An 18,464-nucleotide genomic window follows, 5' to 3' on the forward strand; every position below is an offset into this window, starting at 1 on the left:
GGACATATTCTGATTTTCTTACAATACTATTGGCTTAAATGTATTACGATTCTATTGGTAGCTGTATACTTTGCATAATTAAGCAGAATGCTATGTAATGTGAGATTCAGTAAAGGGGATCAGTGATCTGCCTCGATCCTCCCGTACAGAGACCCCCGTCTCCGTGTGGTCATTCCCAGTTGCTAGCAACGCCCTGTAAATTAATTTGGAAATCACTGGCTCAACCATGAAGGGTTAATTTAGCCCTACCTCAACAGTCTTGGCGCCCAACGTGGGGCCCCCGAGTAGGGACGCCTCTGCCCCCGGAGGACAACAAGACAAAGGACCCTCGGAGCGGACACAGGTGTTGGAAAATTGGGACTGATCACCCCCCAGAGCCGCGGTAAGTTGGCAGTTATACTGTTCAGACTGACCGTTGGTGTGGTTTTCCTGTGCTTGTTGCTGCAAAGAGGATCTGAGGTTTGTCCCCGTGGTGGGGTGATTCATGGGTGGAATCATATAGAGGTGTAGTCCCGTTGGGGGCCCAGTGCTCGAACCGTACCTCATAAGGGACGGACACCCCGGATTGACCAGTGATTGTGACTCTCTTTATAGTCAAAATATCCTGAAATCCTGAATTCACTGTTAGTAGTCAGGCGTGGTCAGTGATCGAAGACTGGGTAGGATACGTAACTAAGGTATATATAGATATATATATATATAACCAGAGGTGTCCGGAGGGATAGTCTGAGACGCCCTCCTCCTTTCACTGAGTACCGCGAATTTTGGGCAATCCCAGAGGGGGATTATTGACCCTGTGGAACAGACTGAGACGGCCGCTCCAGTATTGTGCACAACTGAAGTAAGGATATTTAGCTCTAAATGAGAGAATCTGTGGAAGGAAAAGAAGAATTTTGTGGCTTGGCACATGAATTGTGTGACGAAGGTGTTAGGAAGAACACAGAAAGTGAATTCTGATTGTTTCTGTTACTGCTATGTTGAAGAAGGAAAAATTGTCTATTATTATGGCAAAGACGGAATGTATTGTGGTTCAAGAAAGTGACTGTGCTGTGAGAATGTGGTTACGAAGGAACTAAGATTGATATTAATGTGTCAGGGAAATAGTTAAAAGTGATTATTTGAAAGAAGAGGTCTCCCTGCTAGATGACAATTGTACAAGGAGACCGAGAGTCGCAGCCCCCACCTTTTCTTTGTTAAACGCTCACAGTATCTCATGTGAGCCACCGCTGCCAGCCTCAGTCCCCGCTAAAAAAAAAAAAAAAAAAAATAAAGTTTTCAGAAGAATTTAACCCGTCTGTTCAGCGTACAGAGAAAAAAACAAAAGCAAACAGCAGCCTCCAGCCCCCACCGCAGCTGCAAGCACACAGTGTGCCCTTCAGCCCACACAGCAAACTCTGTCCCCCTCCCAGTCTTCAGCTACTGAGAACCTTACTCCTCAGCCCCTCCCTGCTAATTATGGCGCTGTGCCAGACTCAAACATTTTCAGAGATTGTCATTCCCCTGCTATTTTAATCGGAGTAGATGGTAGACCCAATTAATATTCTTTCATAAACCCTATTTCTGTGGGACCTTTTCCCAAGGTTACTGTTCAGTTCGTAATCTCTCCCACATGTCCAGTAAATTTACTAGGGGCAGATTAATTATCACAGTTCCGCTCCAGAATACAATTCCAAGATGATGGCCAAATGATATAGGGAAAATGCCTTTAGAACCAGTAAAAGTGTTTCTAAAACCTGGTGCCTAATCCTCATACTCTTTTGTCCCAAATACCCCAGGATGCTGCTTGGTTTACAGTTATTGATCTTACCAATTCCTTCTTTAGCATTCCGTTACACAATGACTGCCAGTTTCTATTTGCATTCACTTAGCAGGGACGACAGTTAACATGGACAGTTATGTCACAAGGGGCCCAAAACAGTCCCAACCAGTTTGCAAAAAAAAAAAAAAAATATGAGCTGGTGTCTTTAGCCATTTCTGCCATTGTTAGCCTCCTTAAGTATCCGGCAGCACTGAACTGTCGGGTTTCGGCCTCGAGACTTCAGTTCTGCCTTGGTCAAGTGATGTTCTTGGGTCACTGTCTCCTTCAGGGTGCCAGACACCTCGCAGAAGAAAGAAAAATAGCTGTCAGCTCCCTTCCTTTCCCAAAAGATGAAACTGAACTCCAGCGTTTTCTTATGCACTTATTGTCGTCAGTGGATACCGGATGCATCCCGCAGAATGCAACCCCTTTACAACGCCTTGAAAGACGGTATAATGAACTATAAGGGAAGATGGCAGTGATGAGGATTACCTCCAATATGATTGTTCCCAACTTCTGACTGAAGAAACAGCTACTCCACCAAATGTCAGTGAGAATCCACTCCCAAATCCTGATCTGGTGTTATACACGGATGGTTCAAGATATGCTGACGAGTTTGGTAGATTCCACACGGGATATGCTGTTACCACAGAAGACACTGTAGTGCACGCAGCTGCACTCCCGCCCTCACAGTCCGCACAAGAAGCAGAACTCCAGGCTCTGTCTACTGCATGTACTTTGGCCAAGAACAGACGGGCTAATATATACACGGACTCATGGTATGCATTTGGTATTGCTCCCGATTTTGGGGCTCTATGGGCCAATCGAGGGTTTATTACTACTGCCGGAACCCCAGTGAAAAATGCTGAAGCTGTTAAAACCCTCATGGACTCAATCAAATTACCTACTCAGGTGGCCATTATCAAAGTTAAGGCGCACGGTCCTAGGAACAGTCCACAGACTGTTGGCAACGCATTTGCGGATATGCAAGCAAAGCCGCCGCTCTCTTACCCGTTGAACCAACTATGGTGACCACACGCTCTCAGCGTAAACAGTTACAAGAAGCATTGACCCTACAAGAACCTGATGATCTACAACAGACTGAAGTTTTCTGTCGGACCCTGCGAGACCGCTTAATGACGATGCAGAGAATATCTCCAAAGGAAGAGGTGAAGCAATGGAAGACTGATGAGGCACGTATGGATAATGGTCTCTGGAAAAAGGACCAACTCGTGTGTCTCCCTAAGCGGATGTACCCTGCTATTGCCACATGGGCACATGGGCCTACAGATCGAGGAAAGAATCAGGCCCTTGCACTGGTGCAAAAATTCTACTGGGCCCCGGTTCTCCAGTTGGCTGGAAGCATTCCCTGTTACCAATATGACTGCAAAAACCACAGCGAAGAAACTGGTAATGGAAGTTATATGCAGATATGGGGTTCCAGAAGTTGTTGATATCAAGGTCCGGCCTTTTCTTCTCATGTGTACCAAGAAGTTCTGACAATGCTTGGATCCACTGTAGCCCTCCATACTCCTTATTACCCACAATCCAGTGGGGAAGTTGAGAGGCTGAACGGCACACTGAAGGGACAATTGACCAAAATGATGCAGGAGACTACGGCTCCATGGCCAGAGCTCCTACCCATTGTACTATACCACATTCGTACTACCCCTATTGTAAAATATGGCCTGTCCCCATATGAGATATTGTTTGGTGCTAGGCCCCCAGTTGCAAATTTCCAGCTTCAGCAGTTATCAGAAGAGACTGACCGTGCTGTTCAATGTGTTATTCAGCTTAGTAAAAATCTTGCTAACACCCATGTTCTAGTTTCCTCTTCTTTTCCAGATTCAGCAGAAACCGACACCTGCTATAACCTGAAGCCTGGTGATTTGGTAGTCGTGAAAAGGCATGTCAGGAAGCACGGAATAGAACCCTTGTATGACGGTCCCTATGAAGTCCTCCTCATCACCCAACAAGCCAATAGCAAATGAAGGGACATAATGTTTTGGTTTTTCGCATTTTTCACATTATTGGTCACTGCATGGGACAGCCTAAATTCCCCAACGTCCTTGAATAATAAGGTTATACAACATCATGAAAAATTACTGAGAGATTTGTTGGACAATTCCCAGTCTCTGGCAGACTGTTGGATTTGCACGTATTCACCAGTGTCAGCCACAAGCATCCCCTTTTTGGCTATCCCTGTTCCACCCGAGGAGTTATTTGCTTGGACTGACTGTTCTGACACACTCGCTAATAATGCCACAGATAATGTTAAGTTATGGAATTTAACTGTTGCTATACCTATTGTGGGATGGGTGGGATACCCCTGGTGGCAAGGTAACTTTTCAGGAAGTAATACACAACTTCAATATTTGGCCTACAAAGGAGGGGCTTGGGTCCCTAAGAATAAGACTAGTTTAACCAATCTGGGGCAAGTTCCAATGTATGGTCTACAAGTCAGTTTCAATGTAACTTCACACTCTACTGATGCTTTCAAACCAATGTTGCTAGAAAGAAGGTTACATAACACGTCATGGGAATATTCTAATTTGTTTCGCCAGGGTTCCAACGAAACCTGTGCCAGTATCCCTGGCAATATATCTTGTAATGAGTCCTCTGAATATGTGCCAGGAACCCCCACTTGTGGAAATCCTGATGAAATTATGCACTAAGACAGCTAATGATGATACCAAAGGTGTCGTTGCCCCTGCTCTTCTCTGCACCGATCTTAAAAGGCTACTTGATGAAGATGTTGAAGCCAAGCACATGCCTACCTACAAAAGATCTCCACCACCATCATCAAAAATTGTTATTCGTGAACTGCAGTATACAGGGGGGACGGGTGCGCCGCGACAGCCATGACGGGTAACACGGCATCAGTCATGTGAAGACCAGTACCCCTCGAGCTTATGGCTTGGGATAGCACCTCTGATGCTGCATATGTGTTATCAAAATTTATCTAGGGGGGAATTGTGAAGTACAGTATTCAGATGTACGGGACATCTTGTTCTTCGGGATCCATTTTTGTGCTTGCAACGCCATTTTGTTGTTTACGAGTTAAATTTTGTAACTTAACTAGATGAAAGTTCACGGCTGTTATGAAACCAGACTGTTCTAGCTTGTACAAGATATGAGATGAGACCCTAAAAGAATGTGCTATTGTTCTATATTCTACGTCATGCAGCTGGGGACATATTCTGATTTTCTTACAATACTATTGGCTTAAATGTATTACGATTCTATTGGTAGCTGTATACTTTGCATAATTAAGCAGAATGCTATGTAATGTGAGATTCAGTAAAGGGGCTCAGTGATCTGCCTCGATCCTCCCGTACAGAGACCCCCGTCTCCGTGTGGTCATTCCCAGTTGCTAGCAACGCCCTGTAAATTAATTTGGAAATCACTGGCTCAACCGTGAAGGGTTAATTTAGCCCTACCTCAACATAGTCAGGGAGCATAAGTCGTGACCGATTCCCTTTACTGCAGTTTTACACATACAGCTTATTACAGATCTTCCATGTTTCCCTTGATCTGCTAAAATAAACTACACTTATTCAATGGACTATAATGAGATCTGGCGTGCTCTCCAAATCATGATCAAAACGGTAACGTTTCTCCTGGCAGAGAGTGACATGGCAAGCCGAGGAGACTTTTAAGCCTTGTAATGCTCTTTTGGGAAATATGCAAATTGTCTATTCAGAGAGGAAGAGGACTAGAACTCTAGTGCCAGCTATTGAAAGTAGCAATCCTAAATGTCATGATTGACCCACTAACGAGCCTTTCCACATGACTTAGAATAAAAGCCAAACCAAAAACTCAATTTGCACACAATGTTTTGGGGTACTGCCCCTTGTCAGTGCAAAGTGTGAGATCTAGTTTGGCTGGTCGAGAGGGGTAACGTTTCACCTTGCGTAGAGTGACATGTCAAGCTTGACATGCCAAGGTGAGGAGACTTTTAAGCCTTGCAATGCTCCTCTGAGAAATAATCTTGGCATGATAGATTTGTTTTAAGACCCTATTTCTTTGAAGGTATAAGCTTCTCCCTCTTTTTATCTTTAGAAAATGTTTTCTTAATGATCTCTTCACTGTAAGGCTATGTGCGCTCTGAGTTGGGGGGGTAGGAGTATTGGGAGCAGAAACTGTGGAAACTCTCCAAATCCTCACATGAAAATCCCTTCAAACTCCTCAAAACCTCAGCAAAATAACTCAGCATGCACCTACCCCCAAAAACATGGGCATGTCGTGTTTTTAAGCGGATTCTGCTTGAAAACGTGTCGCAATATTGTTGAAATAATGCACGGTAATGTGAAAACCACATTGCTATGCGTATGTTCATTCTTCTGTCACTTCTTTTAATGGCTTCAGGATTTGGAATGAAGTAACGCTCGTTCTTCGGGCAGCTTTATTTCGAAAGTTTTCTGAAAGGTGGCAACCGATTTACCTCCTTCCAGAAATTGGAAGTATTGGCACATTCAATTTCGGGTATTGTCTATGATGCAGATCAGGAGTTGAGTCCACATTGTACCTGGGAGATGATGGTTGTCTTACACAGCAAGCATCTGCCTCTAACTGCAGTGAGCAGGGCAAAGCTCTTCTTGCTGCTGTTAACCCTGTAAATACTAATGGTAGTCTCTGCCAGCAGCATTTAAGGCCTATTTGCCCATTGAACCTCCTTTCCCCACCAACAACCTGATTGTAGTGAGGAAACTGGCAGCCTTGATCGCCAAGTTCCTACTGAAGGCCCCTGTGACTGAGACAACTATGCTTCAGGGAAGCAATGATTTTTTTTTTCTGTATACTACAATACCGTGGTGTTACAGTATATGGATTAAGCAGTTTCAAGTCCCACAAGAGGACTAAAAAAAAATGAAAGTAAAATATAAATATAATGAAATCTAAATCACCCCCTTTTTCCCCCCCATTAAAAAATAATCATATTTGGTATCGCTGCATCTGTAAAAATCAGATCTATCATAATATAAAATTAACCCATACAGTAAAAGCCGTAAAGAGAAAACCACATTAAAATACCAGAATTTTTGGGGGTTTTGAAAAATGGACAGAAATTGGCTGCAACTAGCCATCTGTCTGAGTTTTCATGGATCCATAGACTTGAATTGCACTCTGAGATTATCCACAGCACATCCGAAATACTGGCTGACAAACTAGTTTACAAAAGTGAGATGGACAAGTGGCTGGAGGTTTTCATCTCCCAACAAATTCCAGTGTCAGCTGCAACTAAAAATAACGTGTCATGACACGGTGAGCTCCAGAGAGCAACGACACGGTGACCAAGACAGGAAGGAAAATGATCAAATACGACATGAAGACCCTGAGATTTATCGGGGCAGAGAGTTTAATATCTAACCAGGAATATGCTAAGGAACATATCGGCAGCCTGGCACATAATCTATACCCCCTCTTACTCAAGGCTTGCTACTTGCATGAAAAAGAAGAATTAATTGTTTTGTTGCTGGAGAACTGGCCTCAGCAAGAATTCAACTTTGGCCAGCTACTAGGCAAGACGCTAGACTACCCTGAAGATATCAGCCACCGGGCATGCCAACGAAGCCTGACAGCTTGTCTGAAGGGCTTGAAGAACTATGTACTCAGCTCTTCAACTACTTATGCAAAAAGACTTAAGGTTGTGGACCTGACGGCAATTCAAGACGTTGAGTTTCAGCCGTGCCAGTGTAAGAAGTCACTGGGAAGGTGGGCAAGAACGGAAATGATTTCACAGCTATGTTTTGAAATTCTGGTGGAGATTCAGAGATTTGACTTTCATTCCTCCATATTTAACCTCGAAATCGATATCTTCTGTAACCTCTTTGTCACAGAGAGGAATTATGAACTTGTGGTCCAAGCCTTACTGATGCGATGTCACTGCCCCCTGAAGATAAGATGTGTAGACTTTAGGGTAGATAATTTAGCCTTGAGAAAGCTTTTTTATATCATAAAACTTGTTGAACCCAATTCTATCCACAAGTTGGAAATAGTTCACAACGTTCGATTGCAAGATTACCATCTTGAGGTCCTTCTAAATAATCTCACTTTCCCACATCTTCGGTCTCTCACATTGCCAACAAGGACTTTTAATGTTGCACATTATACACCAGAAGATGATGCCATATTAAGCACCATTGGCCAGAAACTAAGCAACATGGTATATCTTACAGAGTTAAGTGTTTCCTTCTCTACGCTTACAGGACGGCTGAGAAAGCTGCTCAGGTACATTTCCTTCATTTCGTATATCTAAAAATAAACAAAACTGATTTCTATACAAAGTAAGCTGATTTCAGATGTCCATGTATGACCTAGACTCAGCCTCATATATGCCTATGATGATGTCAACATCAGAATACCCTCTGCCAGTCTATGCATCGTGGTCCATGCTCCAACAGTGATACACAGACATCTGAATTCACCCTAATTCACATATTGCAGTCTAGATCTAGGGAAGAGAAATTACTTTTCTCGAGGGGGTCACATGAGAGACCATGACTGCTGTGGAGGGCAGAACCAACAGGCTGAAATTAATTCTGCTCAATATTAATATTGATTACAATTATTTTACCTTAATTGTATCACTTAATATCCAGTTGAATTAAGTATGCTGTCACCCCTTTATACTGTATGAGCCCACAAACAGCCACCCTATATACAGTATGAGCCCTAACACAGTCCTCCTATATATAGTATGAGACCCCCATATACAGTATGGGACCACACACAGCCCCCTATATATAGTATGAGCCCCACATAGCCTCCATATATACAGTATGAGTCCAACATATACAGTACTAGTGCAATACCTCCCGCTCGTGGAAAATATGTTAAATTGTTGGTTATGGTAGCTAAAGTAAACATCTTCAGTGTCACCCTAAAATTGACATTTTCAGAGTGCTACAGTAAATTTTTTTTCCACTTTAAATTTTTATTATTTTGGCATTTTACTAATTTGCTGAGCCGCGAGTCACGTTGTTCACTTGTCTCAGCTCTTTGACACAATTTTGCTTTCTTAGCTTTTGATCGTTTTTTGGGTGGCATTTTAAAAAACAGTCCTTAGTATTATGACCCTTTAGTATTCACCTGACACTGGTAAGAGATGTACTAGGATGAATAGTAAATATAGAGCAGCCCTCACACAGTATTACTATGACCTGAAGGAGCTCACATCTCAGTAATGAAAACCGCCTCACAGGCAGACTTGTCTAGTTGCCCATAGCAACCAATCAGAGCTCAGCTTTCACTTTACCTCAGCAGCTTCAGTGATGAAATATCCCTGTATAGTAAGCAATAATGACAATCTTACTATGAGGCATTTTTCGCCTGACCAATATTGCTGCTCAGTAATGTTCATCCATGTGCATAGGGTGCATCTATCTGAGTGTGTTTGCATGCGTGTGTGGTCCTTGTGTGTGTGTGGTGTAAATGTCGTATTTATGGGGTGATGTTGTGGTATTTGTTGGGTGGTTGTGTTGTGTGTGTCTAGAGTGGTCTGGTGTTTTTGTGGTATGTTGTGGCATTTGTATGGTGTTGTGCTTGTGGGTTGGTGTATGTGTGCTGTCTGTGTGATGTTTGTATGGTATTTGTGAAATGTTTGTGCGTTGTGTGTGGTGGTGCGGCCCCTTTAGCAGCGACTCTTTGGCGCTGTCGCTATAATCCGTCCCAGTCAGTCACAGCTGTTGGTTTCCCACTTTTACTTTCACCTTCACATTTCTCAATTATATGTATAGCGCCTAACTTCGGGGGTCCATTCTCATGACGGGGGGGAGGCTAGCGAGATTTAACATGTGCAGTATTCTGCTCCTGTGGGTAGAGAGGGGGCGTGCCAAATTTCATCCAAATCGGGTGAGAACTGTGGATTTGTATAGAGCGGGCTACTACAAATTTCACATTTCTCCATTATATGTATAGGGCCTAACTTTGGGGGCCCCAATCTCATGATGGGGGGATGCTAGCGAGATATAACATGCGCAGTATTCTGCTCCTGTGGGTGGAGAGGGGGCATGCCAAATTTCACCCAAATCGGGCGAGAACTGTGGATTTGTATAGAGCGGTCTACTACAGATTTTGAGTTTTATATATATATAGGTGAGTCAACATACAGCCCTATATACACTATGAGCCCACACATATCCCTCTACATACAATATGAGCCTTCTACATTCAGTATGAGCCCCCGCATAGCCTCTCTATATACAGTATCAGCCCTCACATAGCCCTCATATATGCAGTATGAGTCTCCTCACAGTCCAACTATATAAAGTATGAGCCCCCATACAACCCCCTATACACAGGCACACATTAAATACACATATATAAAGCACATACTCACCTTGCTCCTGTTCCCCCGGAGGTCTGCTCTAGTCTCCGGGCACTGACTCCTCCGCCCAGTAGATGCGGTGTAGTGATGTCTTTGCGTCTGTTGTCTCAGTCGCACACCCTGATTGGTGGGAGAAGCAGCCAATGTATTCATTGTTATCTGCAGAAAAATATCCATTTAATATAATATATATATATATATATACACAGCTCTGGCAAAAATTAAGAGACCACTGCACAGTTTTATAAAGATCAGCTTCTCTACATGTCTGACAGCCATTCCATTCCAGTGTTAGTTGTCTTCCAACCAGAGTACAACACATTTTACTTAATGTGCTTCTGATTAGGTGATCACCTGAACCAAATCTTATTTAAAGAAGGAAAGTGTAACGGGGTCTTCCTATCTCGGGTACTTCTTTCAGTACCACCCTGTGTTTCTGGAGGTCCACTCTGCTTTGGCTGGAGTCTGAATGAAGGACACTGGCTGGAATTCCTTGGTTACATGGGCGCATATAAAAGATCACTGCTTCTCCACGTATTTCCAGTCTGACAACACTTTACTCACAGGACACAGAATATATCACACAGATACAGAGGGCAGGCCAATAGAAAAGCGACAGGCCAGACATACATTACAATAGCCGCAGGTGGCCGGAGCCTGCCGATATTTACTGTGGGAATTACAAAGGTGGGGGGAGGGGGCGGCTGGGCGCAGCCTGTGGGCTGATGCATTAGGGATATGCATCTCCCATGGAACCTATTATACATACATATAACTGCACAACATATTCTGGGTGCTGAGTGGTTCCATAACACGTAACAGAAAGTATAAAAAACCCAGCTGTGATGTTCACAATCCTCTTGCAATACTACAAACTGGATGACAAAACAAGTGCTAGTAATATCCCAAAAGTAATAGGAATAACAAAAATAACTTTTAACCATGCCAAAGGAGTTGAAAAGAAAAGTCTTGAGTGATGAAAAGAAGGGCTCAATTCTGGCTTTACTAGCAGAGGGATACAGTGAGCATCGTTGCTTCCTTCCTTAAAATTTCTAAGATGGCAGTCCATTACAATAAGGTCAAGCAGCACACATTGGGGACAACAAAGCTACAGACCGGCAGAGGGTGAAAACGACTCTTCACTGACCCCGATGACTGTCATCTTACTCGAATGTTGTGATGAACACCAGGGGGAGCAAGGAGTGACCAGTAGTCTAGAGTCAGAGCGTGCAGCTCGCACTTAGCATGCCTGACACACGTGACCACTGGGGGAGTGGCTGGAGGTGGGGCTAACTCCCGTATGGCAGAGAGAATGAAAGTGGAATCCGGCGGAGCCGGGAGCGAGGTCGGACAAGCCGAGATCAGTAACCGGAGGGTAACGCAGGAACCTAGGGATGAGACAGAAGGATGGTGCAACACAAGCCGAAGTCAGAAACCAGACTGGAACGCAGTAATCAGGGGTGTAGACAGGAGGGAAGTCAGAGAACTTAGCCAAAGGTCAGAACTGGAGATATAACAGCAATACAGAATCACCAAATAGACACAGAATGTGGGACAAGCTGAATCATACACAGAACAAGCACACAGAAGAACAAACGGTATACACCAGAGTCACTAGGTCAGCTGCTTAGCCGAGAACAGAAGTATCACTGACAGCACCAGAGCGGGTTCAAATAGCCTCCCCAAACCAAAGGGAGGCCATGCAGAGTTAACCCCCACAAGCCCAGGACAGAGAAGGAAATCCTGTCCTGAGCCATGACACAACTGACCTACAAAAGGAAAGGCAAATTGCAGCTGGGGTGAAGTGCACAGCAAGAACAGTTTGTAACAGGCTCCTAGAGGCAGGGCTCAAGTCATGTAAAGCTAGGAAAAAGCCTTTCATCAATGAGAAGCAAAGGAGAGCAAGGCTGAAGTTAGCCAAAGACCATAAGGATTGGACCATAGAGGGCTGGAGTAAGGTAATCTTCTCTAATGAGTCTGATTTTCAGCTTTGCCCAACACCTGGTCATCTAATGGTTAGACAGAGACCTGGAGAGGCGTACAAGCCACAGTGTCTTGCACCCACTGTGATATTTGGTGGAGGATCGGTGATGATCTGGAGATGCTTCAGCAAGGCTAGAATTGGGCAGGTTAATCTTTGCGAAGGACGTTTGAATCAAGCCGCATACAAGATTATCCTGGAAAAACAGTTGATTCCTTCTGCTCAGGCAATGTTCCCCAACTCTGAGGACTGGTTTTTCCAGCAGGACAATGCGCCATAAAACACAGCTAGGTCAATCAATGTGTGGATGAAGAACCACAACATCAAATCCCTGTCATGGCCAACCCAATCTCCAGAACTGAACCCCATTGAAAACCTCTGGAATGTAATCAAGAGGAAGATGGATAGTCACAAGCCATCAAACAAAAAACTGCTTAAATTTTTGTACCCGGAGTGGCATAAGGACACCCAAAAGCAGTGTGAAAGACTGGTGGAAAGCATGCCAAGACGCATGAAAGCTGTGATTAAAAATCATGGCTATTCCACAAAATATTGATTTCTGAACTCTTCCTGAGTTAAAACATTAGTATTGTTGTTTCTAGATGATTATGAACTTGTTTTCTTAGCATTATTTGAGGTCTGCAAGCACTGCATTTTTTTTTATTTTGACCATTTCTCATTTTCTGAAAATAAATAAAATTAGTGCTTGGAAATTCAAAGACATGTCAGTAGTTTATAGAATAAAAGAGCGATTTACATTTTACTCAAAAATATACCTATAAAGAGAAAAATCAGACAAAATGAAAATTTTGCAGTGGTCTCTTAATTTTTGCCAGAGCTGGCAAAACATAATATTTCTTTCTTTTTTATCAACCACAGTGATTTGCTAATAGTGGTGGGTTTATTAATTTCTGAGCTGTATTAGACAATCTACATAGTAGATATCAACCGGATCTTTCAGTTACACCATAGCATCATGTATAACACCCATGACTCAAAAACCATGGCAGTCCACTTTTCTTGAAAGCGTGCCTCCCATGGATGTCCCATAGCAGTCAAAAGGCTGAGGCAACATGCTATTAATTTCCACTCTTATTTTTTTTTCTCACAGAGGCTACAAACATCTGTGCAGTTATTTTCCAATGCATGTCATCAGGGATGTGGATAGTAATATGGTTTAAGATAGGATTTAGAGTGGAATCTGTGCCAAAATCTGTATCACTAATGCACTTTGAATCACTATATTGTGTCCTCCACTCCTATACAGTTACACCACTAATAAGAAAGTGCTGACAGGTTCCCTTTAAAAGGCTTCTACATTTCCAGTGATTCCATTACTTTACATATCTGTAGTTTGATGCTGTTATTATTCACGGTAGAAGCTGTGTGATTGTTATTGTATTGTGAATATCGATGATATGGGAAACAATCCATATCAACAGTCACTTTGCATATGTTATTTCCTAACGTTTTGTTGCCTATAAATGTATACAACAATTTTCAAGATGGCAGATAATTCTAAATACCAGTACTCAGTTCTGTTATTAGTTAGGCAAAAAGGGGATTGTGTCTATTCCATTGAAACGATCTTATGAGGATTTTTACACAATGCAGTTTCATGGTCAAAGAATGGCAAGTCACCTGCAGCTAGGCCCGAAATTACGTTCAGTCATTATAATTGCCCATTGAACTATAAGTTGTTAAAAAAATGGGGAATAAAAGGGGGTACCCAATGTTGATTTATTTAGGTGAGAGGAGAAAAATAACAGGTTTATTCATGATAAAGGCAGGTTACACATGTTGGCACTGGACCAGTAGAAGGAACTAAGACAGGCATTGGTCCAGAGACATGAGTGAAGCTGCTGAGCGCCCCAGAAACACGTTGATGCTTATCTCTGGACTAATGGTGAATGTGAAGATATTTTAATCATATACAAATAAAGCTGATGATGTCATAGAACTGTGCTGGATTTCTTCTAACACATTCTGATCATCATGGTTTGTGGAGGCGACGTCCATTCTCAGAAGGGACTACTGCAGTGAGTTGGCTTTTTTCTTCCTTTTTTCTATCGGTCCAGTGCCGAAACAAGTAGTCTGTTTTCATCATGAATACACCCGTAACTTCTTTTCTGTGTATCTTTGTAAATCAGCAGCGCCATTGGTTACCCCTCTTTTTTTTTCCTCTATTTTTTAAAAATATTTAATGTGCAATCGAGAATTGTTTCGGCTGACGGGTATTTTGGGATGACCTGCAGCTGCCTTGCCCTTATTTGACCTTGAAACAACATTGTGCCTGGCAGTAGCACAGCCACAGATCATTTCAGTGGAATAGTCATCAACCAGCAACCCCCATTTTTGCCCAACTTCTACCATTCTCTACGAAACATTCAGACAGATATGCGGTGAGGAGAGGTCTGGCACCTATCTATTTACCCAGAAGGTTTGCTGGATGTACGGTAATCTTCCTAGGATAATTGCTTCTCCCATACCTAATTCATCCTTACGGTGGTGTGTTATGATGCACATTTCTTTTTTTCCATATCATTACTCAGCTCTAGCATTGTCACTCTTCTTACTGGTGCCCACTTATAATAGTATTTCTATCATTTTCTTTTTAGCCCACTGCAGACCCCACTGAAAGTTCTTGAAGTAGGCAATTGTTCCCTGAACCAGGTAGACATGGCATACTTGGCAAACAGCCTTCATGCTGAACACCTGGAGCTCCTGGACCTGAGCGGTCACAATATTACAGAACTCTTTCCATCAACCTTCTTCAAACTTCTCCAAAAAGCTTCATCGACTCTAAAGACGTTGATTTTGGAAGAATGTGATATTGGAGACATGAATATCCATGTCATGGAAATGGGATTGGTGAATTGCCTCAAACTCAAAGATTTTAAATTCCTGCAGAATCCTCTGACCTCTGTAAGTCTCAGGAGAATATTCAGAGTTCTTGTCAGTTTGCCAATGTTGAAGTATGTTGAGTTTCCAGTACCAAAAGACTGCTATCCTCCTGATGTCAGCTACCCCCTTGATGAAGTGACTCTTACAAAATTTGACAGTCAAAAATTTAATACGGTGAAGGAATCTCTGCAGCGTATTTTGGCTCAAGCGAATCGAGATGATATATCAGCTGTCACCCCTCTTTTTGGTAGCTATGATCCTGCTATAGAAGAGACCAGCAAGGAACTGGGGGTCGGATTATTGAATTCATTCAGAGAAGCTCTGCAGAGTTTCACAACGTCACTACAAAAATTGTAAGAGTCAGGGTGTGGAAGAAAATAAATCAAAGGGCTAAAGTACGATGTCGGGATTATAACTGACCTCAGATTTCTCATCAATCCTCCTACTACATGGCTGTAGTAAAACTGCTCAAAAATATATTGTGATCCAGAAAACTAAATAAATGCAAAGAGTAAAAAAAAGAAATACACAATATTTAGGATAATCAGGTGTGCCTTCTACAGTAGCCTAAAGCCCCTAATAGCTGTTGGCCAAATGATGGTTCAGTTGCTAGTTGTGCTGACTTCTCCCAACTCCTGCATACACAGGAGCGCTCAGCTCAGCTCCTGCCTTCTCTGTGAGGGAGTGGGTGCCAGGCTCCTCTGGAGACCATTATCTAACAGAGAACAAATGGATCAGTTCAAAACAAACATGCTGGACCTTTCTCAGGAGTCGGGAGGCCTCCATACAGATCAGCCGGTCAGCCGATCCCAGTGATTTCCAAGTTCGTCCGACTATAGACTGTCAGGTGATCCCAAAGAAACCCAAGTTCAGCCGAGATTAGACAGCCAGCTTATCCCACTGATTCCCCAGTTCAGCTGAGATTAAACAGCCAGCTGAACCCAGTGATTCCCAAGTTTGGCCAAGATTAGACAGCCAGCTGAACCCAGTGATTCCCAAGTTTGGCCGAGATAGACAGCCAGCTGATCCCAGTGATTCCCAAGTTTGGCTGAAATTAGACAGCCAGCTAATCCCAGTGATTTCCATGTTAGGCCGAGATTAGACATCTAACTGATCCCAGTGATTTTCCAGTTCAGCCAAGATTAGACAGTCAACCGATCCCAGTGACTGCCAAGTTAGCCAAGATTAGACAGCCAGCTGATCCCAGTGATTCCCAAGTTAGGCCGAGATTAGAGAACCAGCTGATTCCAGTGATTCCCAAGTTTAGCCGAGATTAGACAGTCAACCGATCCCAGTGATTGCCAAGTTAGACCGAGATTAAACTGCCAGCTGATCCCAGTGATTCCCAAGTTAGGCTGAGATTAAACAGCCAGCTGATCCCAGTGATTCCCAAGTTAGTGTGGCACCCCAGGAGTTCGGTTGCCACAATGGCCTTGTGATGTTATGCCTGGAAGCAAAGAAGGAATCCCCTTACCAGGTAGTTCCAGCATAGAACACAGTTCCTGCTCCAGGCCAGCGGGGGAGCTCTAAACCCGACTTCAGGGGAGCTGCTCTCTCTGGTCAGGAGGAGGAAGTTAGTGGAGGGAGTTGGAACCTGAACAAAGTTGTGAGAGGACATGTGGAGAGGGGCTGGGGATAGGAGCTCCATCTGAGCTCACCCCAGGCTTGAGTGACCGGGCACCGGAGCCCAAGGCTGTGTGGGTACTAAAGCTCCGGCAGCAGATTCCGGAGGGCAGAAGTTTGCAGATCCTCTGTCCCCTATTGATACTCAATGACGCAGCAGCAAGTGTGAGTCATAGAAGCTGGACAGGAGCGACCCCTGAAGCAGGCTCCAGCTGCCTGTCATGCGAGTGGAGTTCTACCTAAGCATCAGACAGAAAGAGGGACTTGAATAGAGTATAGAGCAGCAAGTACCTCAGAGAATAGCACTAGGAAGGAGGCCTCACAACCCACCTGACTAAGGAAATTCCCAAATTACTTCCAGGCTGACTGGCTCCAGCACCATCTGTCACTTGAGCCCCGGACTGTACCGACACTACTCAGTAAAAGGTAAAGGAAACTGCACCCAACTGCGTCCCCTGATCATTTCTGCGCCACCTGCCCTGCACCACATTCACCATCCTCACCTTTAACATCTTCGTCCAAACTGCCCTGGGATACAGCTCTACCTGTGGAGAGCTCAACCATCTTTGCTGCCCCATCACCATCCCAGAGGCTCTGCATAGCAGCTTCAGTCCCTTGACCGAATACCACAGGTGGCGTCACGAACACTTTATTATCCTTTACTTCACTATCCCTTTTATTGGACGCCTAGGGCCACGGACCGGGTCTTTGCTGCCATGACATTTCCCCTTTAAGAAGCGGCCCGCATTTAACTGTGACAAACATGTAAAAGAATAGGAAATCAGGCAGGGTGCAAACACTTTTTCACACAACTGTACAAGTAGCGCATTTTACTCAAGTGCAAATCAGTTTAAGACTGGAGCAAGCGAATTCTGCATCACTTTACAGCAAATAAAAAAACTAGCGATGCTCCAGATAGAGCAAGATGGCTCTAATTAATGACATAGTGTTAGTCATTGTAGTAAAATTGTGGTAAGATGCATCTCCTGCGTGTCTTTTGTAAACTGACTACATGTAAGCTTATAGATGAGGAGTCTCAAGAATTCCTTAAAGGGGTTGTTCTCTCTTAAGATACAAGTCTGCAGTCACTTCATGTATCACTCTTTGTGACTGCATCCTTGTGAATCCTCACAGCGCACGCACTGCAGACTTGTAGCCTAAGGCCAGGGTCACACTAGCGTATGGTGTCTGATGCGACAGTATTAGATGTGATATTCTAATGATATCCAGCTCCTGCTCCACTGAGAGTGTGATCCGAGTGTCAGTGTGCTATGCTCCGATCCTCCCACACGAGAGAATGACAGCACAGGTACGGAGGAGACGGAGAAAGTAATTTCTCCATCTCCTCCATTGCCAGCGTCCGCGGGAATCGCACTGCACTTGGGTGAAATCCGAGTGCAGTGCGATGTGCCACACGCACCCATAGACTTGTATCTAATTTGCTTATGACTTCTATGCTAGATTTCCCGTGATGGGCACATCAAATCGCTGCAAAAATGGAGACGACAAGCAACAATACGGCCACACCACTGCTTCCATATAGAAAACACGCCGTCAGGCTCCCTTTAAAGGAAATGTAAGACGGTTGTATGCATAACCTCCTGTCTAAAGATTAGATGTACTTGTAAGAACAGAGAACTTTCCGAAAGAAAGCACATAAGATCTGCTGCAAAACAAGAGGCTAGGCACAAACCCGGCGTCTTCAGAGGTGATCCTTCCCGAGTGGTGTGTACAGGACATCAGCGGTGGGATCATGTGTGGACGTCACATTGTAGACGCTCGTTTGGTTACAGATAACAAGGAGATTATGAGCATTGGCTTCTGTAATT

The 18,464-nt window shown here is 43.8% G+C and overlaps 1 protein-coding gene across 4 annotated transcripts in view; it reads left to right on the forward strand.

The window, feature by feature from the left end:
- LRRC14B (leucine rich repeat containing 14B) overlaps nucleotides 1-18,464 on the forward strand; it is a 404,837-nt gene that overhangs the window by 313,375 nt on the left and 72,998 nt on the right. Inside the window, exons 1-2 of one of the 4 annotated variants that reach the window (XM_073569836.1) lie at nucleotides 7,097-8,029; nucleotides 14,727-15,407. The exons of 1 other annotated variant lie outside the window; for it this stretch is intronic. In XM_073569836.1, the coding sequence (XP_073425937.1) occupies nucleotides 7,110-8,029; nucleotides 14,727-15,369 (1,563 nt within the window). In that variant the 5' untranslated portion in view covers nucleotides 7,097-7,109 and the 3' untranslated portion in view covers nucleotides 15,370-15,407. Of the gene's footprint in view, nucleotides 1-3,643; nucleotides 5,142-7,096; nucleotides 8,030-14,726; nucleotides 15,408-18,464 lie in introns of those variants that run through there. 2 more of the 4 variants (XR_012231164.1, XR_012231162.1) reach the window with 2 other exon arrangements.

This window comes from Dendrobates tinctorius, unplaced genomic scaffold (assembly GCF_039654945.1).
Source record: "Dendrobates tinctorius isolate UK_male_01 unplaced genomic scaffold, ASM3965494v1 ptg000006l, whole genome shotgun sequence".
In the NCBI taxonomy this organism is placed as follows: domain Eukaryota; kingdom Metazoa; phylum Chordata; class Amphibia; order Anura; family Dendrobatidae; genus Dendrobates; species Dendrobates tinctorius.